At 42.7% G+C, this 15,064-nt stretch overlaps 1 protein-coding gene across 1 annotated transcript in view; it reads left to right on the top strand.

Annotated features, from left to right (window-relative positions):
* The first annotated feature begins 8,800 nt into the window (after nt 1-8,800).
* Nucleotides 8,801-15,064, top strand: part of SENP6 (SUMO specific peptidase 6) — a 114,381-nt gene continuing 108,117 nt past the window's right edge. Inside the window, exon 1 of the mRNA XM_049777009.1 lies at nt 8,801-8,850. Within this exon, the coding sequence (XP_049632966.1) occupies nt 8,835-8,850 (16 nt within the window). The 5' untranslated portion in view covers nt 8,801-8,834. The remainder of the gene's footprint in view (nt 8,851-15,064) is intronic.

The raw sequence follows: 15,064 nt of genomic DNA, 5'->3' as shown, positions 1-15,064 counted from the left end.
TTGGCTATCTTGGGTCTTTTGTGGTTCCAGATGAATTTTATGATTGATTGTTCTAAGTCTTTAAAGAATGATGTCTGAATTTGGATGGGGATTGCATTAACTCTATATAGGAGTTTGGGTAGGATGGTCATTTTGACTATATTGATTCTACCTACCCATGAGCATGGGATGTTCTTCCATTTCCTTAGATCCTCTTCAATTTCTTTCTGAAGTGTTTTGAAGTTTCCCTGGTATAAGTCCTTCACTTCCCTTGTAAGGTTTATCCCTACGTATTTAATGTTTTTTGTTACTATTTTAAATGGAATTGAATTCTTAATCTCTCTCTTCTACTTCATTATTTGTGTAGAGAAATGCTACTGTATTGACTTCGTATCCAGCCACTTTGCTGTATTGGTTAATTATTTCTAGGAGTTTTTCTGTGGACTTTTTAGGATTTTCTATGTATATCATCATATCATCTGCAAAGAGGGATAATTTGAGTTCCTCTTTCCTAATTTGGATTCCTTTGATTCCCTTCTCTTGTCGGATTGCTATTGCTAGGACTTCTAAGATTATATTGAATAAGAGTGGAGAGAGTGGACAGCCTTGCCTAGTTCCTGACCTTAGTGGAAATGTTTTCAGTTTTTCACCCATTGAGGATAATGTTGGCTGTGGGCTTTTCATAGATAGTTGTAACTATCTTGAGAAAAGTTTCTTCTAAGCCTATTTTGCTGAGTGTTTTCAACATGAATGGGTGCTGAATTTTGTCAAACGCCTTCTCTGCATCGATTGATATGATCATGTGGTTTTTGTTTTTCTTGTTGTTGATCTGGTGTATAATGTTGATTGATTTACGTATGTTGAACCAACCTTGCATCCCTGGGATGAAACCCACTTGGTCATGGTGTATAATCTTTCTGATGTAGTGCTGGATTCGGTTTGCTAAAATTTTGTTGAGAATTTTTGCATCTATGTTCATTAGGGAGATTGGTCTGTAGTTTTCTTTCTTGGTGCTGTCCTTGCCATCTTTGGGAATGAGTGTGATATCAGCCTCATAAAAGGAGTTGGGGTGGGTTATTGTCTTTTCTATGGTTTGGAAGAGCCTGTGGATCAATGGTAGTAAGACTTCGAATGTTTGATAGAATTCAACTGTAAAACCATCTGGACCTGGAGTTTTGTTCTTAGGGAGTTTCTTTTTTTTTTTTTTTTTTTTTTTGTGGTTTTTGGGTCACACTTGGCAGTGCTCAGGGGTTACTCCTGGCTTCATGCTCAGAAATTGCTCCTCGGCAGGCACGGGGGGACCATATGGGATGCTGGGATTTGAACCGATGACCTTCTGCATGAAAGGCAAACGCCTTACCTTCCATGCTATCTCTCTGGCCCCTGGGTGTTTCTTAATTACATCTTCGATTTCCTCTGAAGTGATTGGCCTGTTTAGATTTTCTAGATATTTAGATTCCAGTCTTGACAGCTGGTATTTTTCCAAGAATCTGTCGATTTCTGCTAGGTTCTCTAGTCTAATCAAGTAAAGTTGTTCATAATATGACCTCATGATATGTTGTATTTCTTGGGGTTCTGTTGTATTCTCTCCCCTTTCATTTGTGATACTATAAATTTGGGTGATTTCCCTCTTTTTTTTTTTTTTGGTGATTCTTGCCAGTGGTTTGTTTATCTTGTTTATTTTTTCAAAAAAACAACTCCTGGACTCATTGATTTTTTGTTTTGTTTTCTTGGTTTCTATGTTGTTTATTTCTGCTCTGGTTTTTATTATTTCTTGACTTCTTGTTGTGGTTGGATTTCTTTGCTGCAGTTGTTCCAGTTCCTTAAGGTGATCCTTTAAATTGTTGATTTTGTTATTTTCCTCTTTTCTGACATAAGCCTTTATTGCTATGAGTTCCCCCCTAATTACTGTTTTCGCTGTGTCCAACAAGTTTTGACAAGTTGTCTCTTCATTATCGTTTGTCTCAAGGAATCTTTTTATTTCTTCCTTGAGTTGCTCTTTGATCCAACTGTTCTTGAGTAGCATGTTGTTTAATCTCCAGGTGTTTGGTTTTCTCCATTGTTTCTTCTTACAATCAATTTTGACCTCTGTTGCATAGTGATCTGATAGGGTGCTTCTGATGATGATCCTTACACTTGTGGTTTTATATAAGTTAGATTTATATCCTAAGGCAGGGGTCCTCAAACTTTTTAAACAGGGGGCCAGTTCACTGTCCCTCAGACCATTGGAGGGTCTGACTATAGTAAAAACAAAATTATGAATGAATTCTTATGCACACTGTCCTAAGGCATGGTCTATTCTGGAGAAGATTCCATGTGGGCTTGAGAAGAATGTGTATTCTGCTTTTTGGGAGTGGAGGTTCCTATATAAGTCTACTAGCCCTAAATCTTCTAATTTTTCGTTTAGGTCTCTTATTACTTTGCTATTTTTCTGCCTGCTGGATCTATCCAGTGGTGATAGTGGAGTATTGAGATCCCCTACTACTATCACATTTCCCTTCATGTGTTTCTCCAGGTTTGTGAGTAATTGCCTCACATATTTTGCTGAGTCTACATTAGGTGCATAAATGTTGACCAGGGTTAGTACTTCTTGATCTATTGTTCCCCTGATTAGTATGTAGTGACCTTCCTTGTCTCTGATCACTTTCTTGAGGTTGAATGCAATTTGGTCTGATATTAGGATGGCTGTCCCTGCTCTTTTTTGTTTTTCCATTGGCCTGAATAATTGATTTCCATCCTTTTATTCTAAGTCTGTGCCTGTCCTGCATTAGTAGATGTGTTTCTTGCAAGCAGCAGAAGTCCGGTTTATGTTTTTTTAATCCAGTTCTCTAGTATATGTCTTTTAATGGGAGAGTTTAGACCAGTGGTCCTCAAACTATGGCCCGCGGGCCACATATTGTATTTGTATCTGTTTTGTTTCTTCATTGCAAAATAAGATATATGCAGTGTGCATAAGAATTCGTTCATAAGTTTTGTTTTTACTATAGTCAGACCTCCAATGGTCTGAGGGACAGTGAACTGGCCCCCTGTTTAAAAAGTTTGAGGTCCCCTGGTTTAGACCATTAACATTTAGGGAGATTATTGACAGAGAGGGCTGTTGTGTAGTTGTGTTGTGTAGGGTTGTTGTTGCTGTTACAATCGGGGATTTGGATTGTGTAATTTGTCTCTGAGTAGGTCATTTAAGATTGGTTTTGTTTGCGCAAATATTGCTAGATCGTTTTTATTTGAGAATGTTTTTAGTCTTCCTTCCCATATGAATGAGAGCTTTGCTGGGTTTTGGACCCTAGGTTGGAAATTTCTTTCATTCAGTCGTTTAAATATGTCATTCCACTGTCTTCTTGCTTGAATTGTTTCAAATGGGAGATCTGGTTTGATTCTTATGTCCCTTCCTTTGTACTTGAGGGTTTTTTCTCCCTTATGGCTTTTTTTTTGTTTGTTTTTTGTTTTTTATTTTTTGGGCCACACCCGGCGGTGCTCAGGGGTGACTCCTGGCTGTCTACTCAGAAATAGCTCCTGGCAGGCACGGGGGACCATATGGGACACCTGGATTCGAACCAACCACCTTTGGTCCTGAATCGGCTGCTTGCAAGGCAAACACCACTGTGCTATCTCTCCAGGCCCTCCCTTATGGCTTTTAGGAGTTCATCTTTCTCTTTGTTTTTGGCCATTTGGATTACTATATGTCTTGGTGTTGGCTTATTAGGGTCTATTATATTAGGGACTCTTTTTACTTCCTGGAGTTGCATCGAGGTCTTTTTCCAGAGGGTTGGAAAATTTTCTGCTATTATTTCCCTAACCACTTGTAGCCACGTCTTGGAACCAACCTCGATGCCCAACAACAGATGAGTGGATTATTAAGATGTGGTATCTATACACAATGGAATACTACATGGCAGTAAGAAATGATTCAATCACAGACTTTGCAGCAACATGGATGGACTTTGAACATATTATGTTAAACGAAGTAAGTCAGAAGATGAAATATAAACACAGAATGATAGCACTATTCTGAAGCACCTAGAAACTACACCATATATACAACTAATATTCAAAGATCAAATAACAGGACTTAACAGGGTAGAAAATCCGAACACTGAAATAACACACATATACTGGGCAGAAGTGCCCAAAACACATGAAAGAGGAACATCATAAATCTCGACCACACATTAAACCATAAAGAAACCAACAACTGCAGAAACAGCAGCATAGAGTGAATCAGCCTGTTATTGCAAAGGCTCATAATAATCTCTTAGGGATCTTATACAAGGTTACAGGTAAAGAATACCACGGAAAATCACTGACTACAACCGAAGTATTTCAAAATAATATATGTTAATGCCTTAAGCTTAATATATTCAAACTGACCTCTCAGCTTTTCTGTCCACAGGCGTTCTTGGATACAAAGGATGGACAACTTAATATGGCATCTCAGAGCTAAGCCACACGAGATGCCATACCCAGGTTGCGTTACAAAATTGTCTGGACAAAACTTTTAACACACCCTTTATCTCTAGGGCATACCTTCTTTTAGGACCTGAATCGTGTGACCAGCCAGACCACCAAAAGCAGCAACGGTGACCTGAAGACTTATACTAAGGGGCCTACTCATCGAACATACTGAAGTAAAATGACATGCCCTCGCTCTTTTCACCTCTCTACTCACTACTCCCTCTTCCTTCCTTTTTTTTTTATTCCCTATTTAATTTTATTTTCCCCTTTCTTCCTTTCTGCCCCTTCCAAATACTCTCCTCTATACCCCTTCCAGGAATCTGACTACCCCTTCACCCCTCAATCCCATCCAGATTTTCCAATTTATTAAAACTCTTCACCCTCATTTCTTAATCTATTAGGCATCAAGACTGACCTCCTACCCCAACGAACCAGTACCCAGCACCCAAGCGAAGGGACATCCACTCAAACCCACACCTCGTCCCCAGTAGGAAAAGACAACCAACACCCCTACTGACTCATGCTGTGTGACTCTCCCTACCAATTTATCCTAACGTGGACTGTTGCTGGATACCGGACTTAGCCCTAAAAGGACTCCCATTGCAAGAACTTTACACAAGATCCCTCCTTAAATCTTTTACCAATCTCAGGAAGGGCAGGGTGTGCGAGGAAAAGGTGCCTGGGAACCCACACCCCACAAGAAAAATTTCAAAAGGCAATGGGGAAACATATACTTCCATCATAAGTATAAGACCTGTATAACACTACCTCTTTATTTTTTATTTCATTTTACTTAAAATCATTTTTCATTATACATATGTGAGCAAATATATATATTTTAATTTCTATTTTTATGGTTTTTGGGTGTGTGACTTGTTTCTCTGTTCTTTTCACCCCCAAATGCACCAGCAATATAATGAAGCACCAGTTCTTCCTGCAAAGGAACACTAAAATAGGGGAAATCTCACGTATATAAACAAGCTCTTATCTACTAGAGATAGGAACTCGTACTTATTTACAATACAGGGGAATCTCCCACTTTGAAAATATGTCATGTGGATCCATCTTAGACGCCAGAAGATTATACACCGACCATCCAGACCTCAATCCTGAACCCCAGACATAGAATAGACACAGTTCTTCACAACAGCTACAGGAACCAAAGCCCACCTGGGACAGCCTGAATCTACTCAATCTCCAACATGTGCCAATTCTAATATGATATCCTGACAATGAGGAAATTGGGAACAAATGGACATAAGAACAGGTTATCCTACTTTACCAACTAATGATAAAACAAAATCGGAAGACTTACCACACTATGGGCTGTGCAAAAGCCAAGAACGTGATCTACAGATGCCCAGCTGATAGAACCATGACCAGTCAGTATGTATTCTGGGACCAACAAGAAAGCCTTAGTCTAGGGTTTGGTCTAAGTCCTGTACAACAATCATGACCTCCAATTCCAGAGTCCTGACTGAGGCAATTGCAACTGAACGGGTCTTCTGGAAACATAACGAAAGACAATATCCCAGGCTCCATCCGAGTTTCAGCGCAAGGGCCAAGACCACTAACCACAGAAGACAGATTAAAATGACATCGAGGAAACAGAACTTCTAAAATCACAAAGAAAGTCTTCATCATAAGTTCCACTCCTTGACCTGTGCACAGACTGAGACCTCTAGATTTAGAGGTCTGTTTTTATCATCCAGATCGGAGCAGAAGTCTTCCTTACGGCACAAAAACACCAAGGGGAGAGTAAATGAACGCGAAAGGAATCTATAAATGATCCCATGACAATATATTCCAAGGGTAGGGAAACCCTGTATCTCTTAGGCCAAGGGGATTCCCGTTTCAGATGAGCCCAACATTTACTGTGCCTAGGCAGGGGGGAGAAGAGACAAAAAACACTAAATAATCCTTTTTAAAATTTTTTTTTATTTTTTATTATTGTTTTAAATCTAGTTTTGATAGATTTTTGATAGATTTCTTTGTTTTGGGGTAGATATTGAAGTAGTTGTCCATTTTTTAATTATATATTTACTTTTTCTTTCTTCTTTTCTCTTCTTCCTCCTTGCGCCTCGTCATATTTCCTATCTCAAGACCATGGCAACTATGTGGTGCATATTTTTATGGCTGCAGTGCTCACTGGATATCTTATTTGATTCCTCTTTTTGAACTGCTGTGGTGTTTCACCTTCTTCTTTTCCCCATCATCCCTCAAACCAAGGATGAGAGCCTCTAGAATGACTCTGCTCATAGTCGATTTTTACCCCATTATATTACCTTTCTCTTCCTCAAACAAATCCACATAACTTGATCTTTCTAGTCCCACCTCCCAACTAGAGGGGGCAATAATGGAGGCACCAAGACCAAACAGTTATAAGACCACTAAGTAATTAACTAGACATAGAAGGGACCACGCATTCTAGCAACTCCTGTGGGGGAGAGTGGAGGATATGGGAGGCAGGATGGGAGTGGTTGTGGGAGGACAAGTCGGTGGTGGGAATTTCCTTGATTCAATGTAAATATGTACCTGGAATATTACTGTGAACGATATGTAAGCCACTATAATTAAAATAAAAATCATATTTTAAAAAATAAATCAAAATGAAAATATAGACGGGAAGGAAGGGGGGAGAGCTCATTTGTGAGATGTATTTTAAAGTTTTAAACGAAAAAGATATTTTCTGTTTCTGTCTCTCTTAATGGGTCCATTTAAAGCAGCTCATACAGCACAGCTTTTCATTTTGTTCAGAGGAGGGCGGTTTCCGGTGGGCGATTTACCTATTTGGTGTTTTCTATTTCGCAGTTTTATTAACGAGTGCCTTTATTCTTAATCATCAAACAACGCGAGCAGAAAGGAGACGCAGGCTGCGGAGTTTGAAATCTCAGACACAAATCGGACAGCATTATTTTTATTTTATATAATATATTTATATATAACAAATATGTATTTATATATGACAAATATATATAAATATATAAATAAATAATTATTTATATAAAATATATATTTATATATGACAAATATATATAAACATATAATTATTTATATAGCAAATATGCATTTATATATGACAAATATATAAATAAATATATAATTATTTATATATTTATTATATATAAACATAAATATTATATATAAATATAAATATATTATTTGAACCACACCCGTTGACGTTCAGGGGTTACTCTTGGTTATGTGCTCAGAAATCGCTCCAGGCTTTGGGGAGCATATGGGGTTCCGGGGGAATGGAACCTTGGTCCGTCCTAGGCTAGCGCAGACAAGGCAGACGCCTTATCCCTTGCGCCACCATACCGACCCCAGCATTATTGTTTATAATAATAATAATAATAATAATAATAAAGTTCTGTCGCCTAAAGAGCGAGTATGGACGCTTGAGAGAAACTTCCTTCGAAAAGTTGATGAATGAATGAAGCCGTTCCCCACCCACAACCCGTTCGAAACACGGGCTCCAGTTTCCCAAGAAAGTTCAGGCCTCCTGCAAGTGACAGCGCCCCGAACGATCCTCAGTCCTCCGGGGCTGCCCGTCCGTCCGCCCGCCCCCGCGCTGGGTCCGCCCGCCACGGGGCGGCCGAGGGGTCGGGGCTTCCGACGCGACGCGACGCGACGCGACGCGACGCCTCTAGGCCAAAGCAGGGCCGCGGCGACGAGGGGAGCGGGACAGAGCGGCGCTGGGGGCCTCGGATGGTTCCCGGCGGCGGCGAAGGGGCTGCAGTGGCCGAGAAGACCCACCACTGTCCACACGGCCCGTTGATCGAACAGGCCCGGGCTGAGGCTTGAGACCTTGGGCCTGGGCGGGGGAGGCGCAGGGCCGGCGCGGCGGCAGAAGCTGGAGCGCGGAGCCCTCCAGCTCACCCTCGCCCTCCCGGTGGCGCGCGCGGGCGCGGCCATTTTCCGGCCCCCGCGAAAGGAGGCGGCGCGCGCGCGGGGCCTCCCTCGCCGGGCCTCCTTCCGGTCGGTCCGGGGGACAGCGACGCGCCGAGGCGGCTGCCGAGAGGCCGGGGCGGGGCGAGGCCGGGCGGCGTGTGAATGGGCGTCTCGGGCTGCGAGGCGCCAGGCTGGGCTCGTCGTCCCCGCGCGGCCCGAGTGGGGCCTTGAGGAAGCCACGCAGCGGGGCCTGAGCGCCCGAGCCGGCCATTGTGTGCGCCTGCGTGCGCGGCGCGTGCGGCCTTCGCTAAGCGGCGCCTCCCGCCTCGACGACCCCGCGGCGGCTCCCCTGGGTGCGGCGCGACCCCCCCGGGCTCCGCGAGCGTGGCGGCCGCGGCCGTGCGCGCCATGGAATAAGGCGGCGGCGGCGGCGGCGGCGGCGGCGGCGGCGGCGGCGTGGGAGGAGGAGGAAGATGGCGGCCGGCAGGAGCGGCGGCGCCGCCGCGGCGATGACTTTTCTGGAAGGTACAACGCCGCGGCCTCGGCGCTGGGGTGAGAGAGGCCGGGGAAGGACCTCCCGCAGGCGCTCCCCGTGCCCCGACTTGCATGGGGGCCTTGGGGGGGGGGCGGCTTCGGGGACTGACCCGGCGCCGGCTGCGAGGGAGCGCGCCGGGTTCCAGGCCGACTGGGCCGGAATCGCGGCTGTCCGTCCGTCGCGGGGCTCGGGGGCCCTTCGAGAGCACCTGTCCGAGTCACTGACATCGAGGGGGCCCAGGGGTGGTGCGGCGGACCCTCAAAATGGTGCTCGCGAAGACAAATCTCCTGGAGCAGGGATGGGATGGCGCTCGGGGCTGGCCCGGTGTGGCGACCAGGTTCCTACGGCTTCCCCGGTGAAGTGAAGCCGAAGCCGGGCCGGGGGCGAGAGTCCGTCCCCCCCCCCCCCCGGGCCTTGTGCTGGCCGCTCGGCCTGAAATTGTTTGGGAAAGTGCATTGTGTTCAGTGAAACTCCATTGAGACCCCCCTCGGGGGGAAACGGATTAAGAGAAGCCCGGCGCGGGTTTCTTGCTGCTGCAGAAGCCTCCATCTGAAGCGGGAAAGTTGCAGCTTTTCCGTCGCTGTTATCCCCTGGTGGGAAAGAAAGTTCGGCCCTGCCGCTGGGGACACGGCAGGGCCGTTGTCGGCTGTTGGGGAAGGTGGGAGCAGAGGGGGACGACCCTAGCCTCTGGCCGTTCCCGGCATTCGAGCCCAGTTTCATCCGCGGCCCAATGAGAGGCCTGGAAGGCGCCGATTGCTTAGGACTTACTTGGGCTTGGGTTCCCGGCTCGGTGTTTGCCCCGGTATACAATAATTGAGGTGATGCATAGGATGTTTAAGGAAAGCAGCTATTTGCTTGTGCTGGGCTTTTGTTTATATTTTTTTAAACAAGCCTTCACTGACCTTAGCATGACTGCAGAGGGAGTTTTCTCAACGCGATATAAGCGTTGCTTGCTGAGAAATATTTCTGAATGAATAATATATGATGAGTAATGATAAGAAGTTTGGGTATAGTCAGATAGTCATTGGGAGGAATGGACATGCCTAGTTTTACCATTTTATCATGTGCCTGAAACCCCAATCGGAGCCCAATGTGACTGATGAACTAATGGATGTGGGGGGGGTTTAATTTAATTTTCTTAGTTTTCTTTCTTTAAATATAGCGCGGGAAGGGGGAATTGTACTCAGCTATGTAAGTCTGTCTTTGCCCCCCCCCAAAGTGGTGGAGTCTTTATCATAGTCTAGTTTAAAAAGTAGAAAGTATGCAATTTTTTTGAGTTTTTTTCAATCTCCATGCTACTTCGAACAGAATAGATATAGATTGAGCCTTGCTACAGGTGTTGGTACCTGTATTATTTTCTGTTCTGAAAACAGAATCTCAAAAGATGGCTTGCTGATGCATATTCAGAATGTGTGTAAATTTGGGACCTCTTAAGACTGCTGACTTTGGGTTTAGACAGATAATAGAAGGATATAAAATATGAATACAGCCAATAGACACAGAGCTAATAAGACTTTCAGACTTGTTTTTAGTTTTGGATCTCTGACCATGCAGGTGTAATAATATCAAAAGGGAAAGCAAAGATTTCAGTTATCAACATATGACTTCCATATACTTAAGAGATCCTTGGGCCATACAGATAGTACAAAGGTTAAGGCGATTGATTGCCTTGCACACAGCTGGGTCCATTTCCTGGCACTGATATGGTGTCATGAGCACTGTTTGACTGCGCTCAGGGCACTGCTGGATGTGACCTCCCTAATCCCCTAAAAAAAAAAAAAAAAGTAGAATCTTTTTTGTTTGTTTGTTTTGTTTTTGGGGTTTTGGGCCACACCTGGCGGTGTTCAAGGGTTACTCCTGGCTATCTGCTCAGAAATAGCTCCTGGCAGGCACTGGGGACCCTATGGGACGCCGGGATTCGAACCAGTCACCTTAGGTCCTGGGTCGACTGCTTGGAAGGCAAACGCCACTGTGCTATCTCTCTGGCCCCAAAAAGTAGAATCTTAATAAATGGTACTACTTGTATTTTTGTTTATTTTTTCATGATTCTTTGGGTTCCTTACACTTCTGATTTCAGTGCAACTTATTGTTTTTTTTTTTTTTTTTTTTTTTTTTTTTTTTTTTTTTTTTTTTTTTTTGTTTTTTTGGGGGCCACACCCAGTAACGCTCAGGAGGGTTACTCCCTGGCTATGGTGCTCAGAAGTTGCTCCTGGCTTGGGGGACCATATGGGACACCGGGGGATCGAACCGCGGTCCGTCCAAGGTTAGCGCAGGCAAGGCAGGCACCTTACCTTTAGCGCCACCGCCCGGCCCCGCAACTTATTGTTTAACATGTTAAAATGCTTTTAAAATGTTTGCTAGTAGGATCCTCGGATTTAATATTTAAAACCTGTATTTTCTCATTGTCATACTCTAGTCTTAAAACTGAAGTGTTTTCATATTTTTGACATCTTATTCTGGGATAGACACTATCAAGATGAGTATAGTAATACATAGTATTGTTAAATGCTTCATCCAACCTTCATTGACCTGTGTTCATGTAAGAGTTTTTTTAATTAAAAATCCATTTAATCAAAAAAGAGGGCGGCTGAAGTGGTGGCGCAGCAGCAGGGCGTTTGCCTTGCACGTGGCTGACCCAGGACGGACCTCAGTTCGAGACCCCAGTGTTCTATATGGTCCCGCAATCCAGGAGCGATTTCTGAGTGCAAAACCAGGAGTATCCCCTGAGTGTCACCGAGTGTGGCCCAAAAACAAAACAAAACAAAATCCATTTAAAACAGTTTTACTCTATCATGTTTTTTTAGTTTCCTTATTCACCTGTTCAGCTATGTCAACTTGCTTTTTTTGTTTGATTTTTGGGCACACCCAGTCCTGTTCAGGGATTACTTCTGGTACTGCTTGGTGCTTGACAGACTATATGTGGTGCTGGGGATAGAATAGTGTATGATTCCTATTATAACTCTGGCCCTCTGACCTACTTAAAATGTCATCTTCCTCCCATGTTTGTTTATATGCTATTTCTTACTACTTTTTTTTTTTTAAAACAATACCAATTACCATGTTCATTCTCTTCATGTGTTTGAATCCTACTAAAATAGGCTACATTATGATAAATACTATAGAAAAAATACACAAAATGAAGCAAAGGAAGAGCCATTTTATTACTGAATTGGAATCCGGAGAATTCTCTCTAAGGAGGTGACACTAGTTTAGATAGCACCAGACCCTGAGACTGACAGAGAAACTGAGAACTGTAAAGGTAGAGATAGTTTTAACAAAGAGTGATTCTCTTTGTTAAAAAAAAAAAGGAAATCACTATGACTGAGCTAGAGCAAACAAAGGAGAGAGCTATCTGTTCAGAAATAGCTCCTGGCAGGCATGGGGGACTATATGGGATGCCAGAATTCGAACCAACCACCTTAGGTCCTGGGTGGGCTGCTTGCAAGGCAGACACGCTGTGCTATCTCTCTGGCCCCTAAGTCATACTTTTCATTCTGAGGAACAGGAAGAAAGTCACAAAGGATTTGGAAAAGGGGGCGTGTCATTATATGATTTAAAAAGTAACTTTGGCTGAATGTGTGTGAAGTGAATTAAAAGAAACAAGAATAAAATCACAGGCATGAGTTAGAATATTGTAACACTTAAAAAATAGAGGTACTTGGATTAGAATAGTGGCAGTCGTGTTTGGGAAAAGTTTAGTTTTAAAATGTTTGATTCTTGGCCTTAACACATTTGTTTTTTGTTTTCGTTTTGATTTTTTTAATTAAAGAACCTTGGTTTACATAGTTACTGGTAGTTGAGTTGTAGGCATATACTATTTCAATATTTCAACATCAGTATCAACTCCCATTACCAGTGCTCCCAGGCTTTAAGAGTCTACTGAGGAGAGTTGACTAGTAGAGGAATGAGAAGTTGTCTTTTTGTTTTGTTTTGTTTTGTTGCTAGAGGCAGGGGTGCTCAAGGACTACTCCCAGCTTGTTGTTTGTGCTGAGGGGTCCATGTGTGTGTTCACATATCAGGCTCCTGCCCAAGTACTTTGAAGTAGTTTCCCTCCATCCTCCATTTCTGTAACTACTAAGTAAAAACACAACTCATTTCTGACTTGTGAAAAGGCATCTTATTGCATGCTATCACACTATTTGCATAGTTTTCATAGCATTACACTAAAAATGGACCATAGCATCTATGACCTAATTGAATACTTTAAATATTTTAAATATCTTAAAGTTTTCTAATGTAATTTCTTTCCTACCTGTTACAGATAGTAGTTTTGAAAGGATTTATTTTACTTACACAGGGCCCGGAGAGATAGCACAGCGGCGTTTGCCTTGCAAGCAGCCGATCCAGGACCAAAGGTGGTTGGTTCGAATCCCGGTGTTCCATATGGTCCCCCATGCCTGCCAGGAGTAACCCCTGAGCACTGCCGGATGTGACCCGAAAAAACAAAAACAAACAAAAAACAAATAAACAAAAAAAAAAGAAATTCACCTATTTTACTTACATAACTAATTTTTGTTGAGCAATTACATACTGGTGGTACTGTGCTGAGAGGCATCTGTAGAGAATAAATTTCCGGTAGACAAGGAAGTCCAGTGAGATGGATCAATAATCGCATTAATAAAAGTTAAATACTATTTAAGAAGTACAACAAAGAGGGATTATTTGTAATAATTAGAATTTTATAGAATTGTAGGCAATTGGATGGGTCAGTAAAGGAGAATTTAGTGGGGAGAGGAAATAAAATGATAACGTGACATACTTAAGGAATTTTAAGAACTATTGATTGATGTGCTGCCGAGTAGATTGATGTGAATTGTACCCCTAAAATCCAACCATGTAAGGCAATGTTACCTCAGTTTTAAAAAGACTTGAAGGGCAAAAAAGATAGATAGGGGGCCGGAGAGATAGCATGAAGGTATTTGCCTTGCTTGCAGAAGGGTGATGGTTCAAATGCCGGCATCCCATATGGTCTCCCGAGCCAGCCTGGAGTGATTTCTGAGTATAGAGCCAGGAGTAACCCCTGAGCGCTGCCCGGTATGACCCCAAAACCAAAACCAACCAACCAAACAAACAAAAAGATAGAGAGGGGGCCGGGCGGTGGCGCTAGAGGTAAGGTGCCTGCCTTGCCTGCACTAGCCTTGGATGGACCGGTGTCCCATATGGTCCCCCAAGCCAGAGTGACTTGTGAGCGCATAGCCAGGAGTAACCCCTGAGCGTCACGGGTGTGGCCCAAAAAAAAAAAAAAAAAAAAGAGAGGAGTTAAGATGCTAGCTTTTCACCCTGCTGACCTTTGTTTGTTTAGGTTTGTTCATATTCCCAACACCATAGATCATCTTTTAAGCACGACTAGGTTAGTCCTAAACACAGTCAGAAGAACTTGCGTGCCTCTGGGTGTGGGCTGGCTTCCCAATAAAAATTTGGTACGATTTGAATTTTTTAAAGGCATATGTAGCAATATGAATATTGATTTGACTTTGATAAGGGATGTAATTAGGGATTTCTAATACTGGGCAAATTGAAGACTTTTAATTTGGTCATGTTAAATCTTGCTCAGTTTGTTAATTACCTCATTTTTATTTAAAGTTCTAGAAAATTTTCACATTTTAATATTAAAAAGGAAATTAATTTTATCTATACGAACAGATTAATCCACAATTAAAGTCAAAAGTTAATAACCACAGTTACAACTCATTTAACTAATACCCTTGTCACATTATTTGGAATGATGTAATAATAGATGATTCATTTTGTGAACTGCAAGTTATGTTTACTAGCCTCAGCTAAAAAAGACTATGAGTAGGACCAATGAGATTACTCAGTGGGCTGGTTTACATGTTTTGCATGCAGGGGACCTGGGTTTCATATCCAACACTGTATGGTCCCTTGTGAATAACCCCAAAACCAAACGAAAGAAGATCCTTTGTAGAAGATGGGTAATCTGTTTGATAACAATTTGAAATTGAAAGTGCTGTTTCTTTCTTTCAGCACCTAGTTTTTTTTAACTACTTTATGGTTTGTACCAGAACTTTATTATTCCTGAGAATATGGGCTTTTAGTGCTAAACTGACCATTCAAACTGGGATGTTTACACATTTGTCCCATGTTACCAATGACTACCTGTAGGCCATATGAAAAGCTACAGTAAATGGTAAGTGAATAGTAAGTAGACTACAGAGAATGAAGTATGAACTCCGTATTCTGGTT

The sequence above is a fragment of the Suncus etruscus genome, chromosome 7 (assembly GCF_024139225.1).
Source record: "Suncus etruscus isolate mSunEtr1 chromosome 7, mSunEtr1.pri.cur, whole genome shotgun sequence".
NCBI classification, from domain to species: domain Eukaryota; kingdom Metazoa; phylum Chordata; class Mammalia; order Eulipotyphla; family Soricidae; genus Suncus; species Suncus etruscus.
Note: the sequence above shows the minus strand (reverse complement) of the source record. Positions and strands in the feature narration are given on the sequence as shown.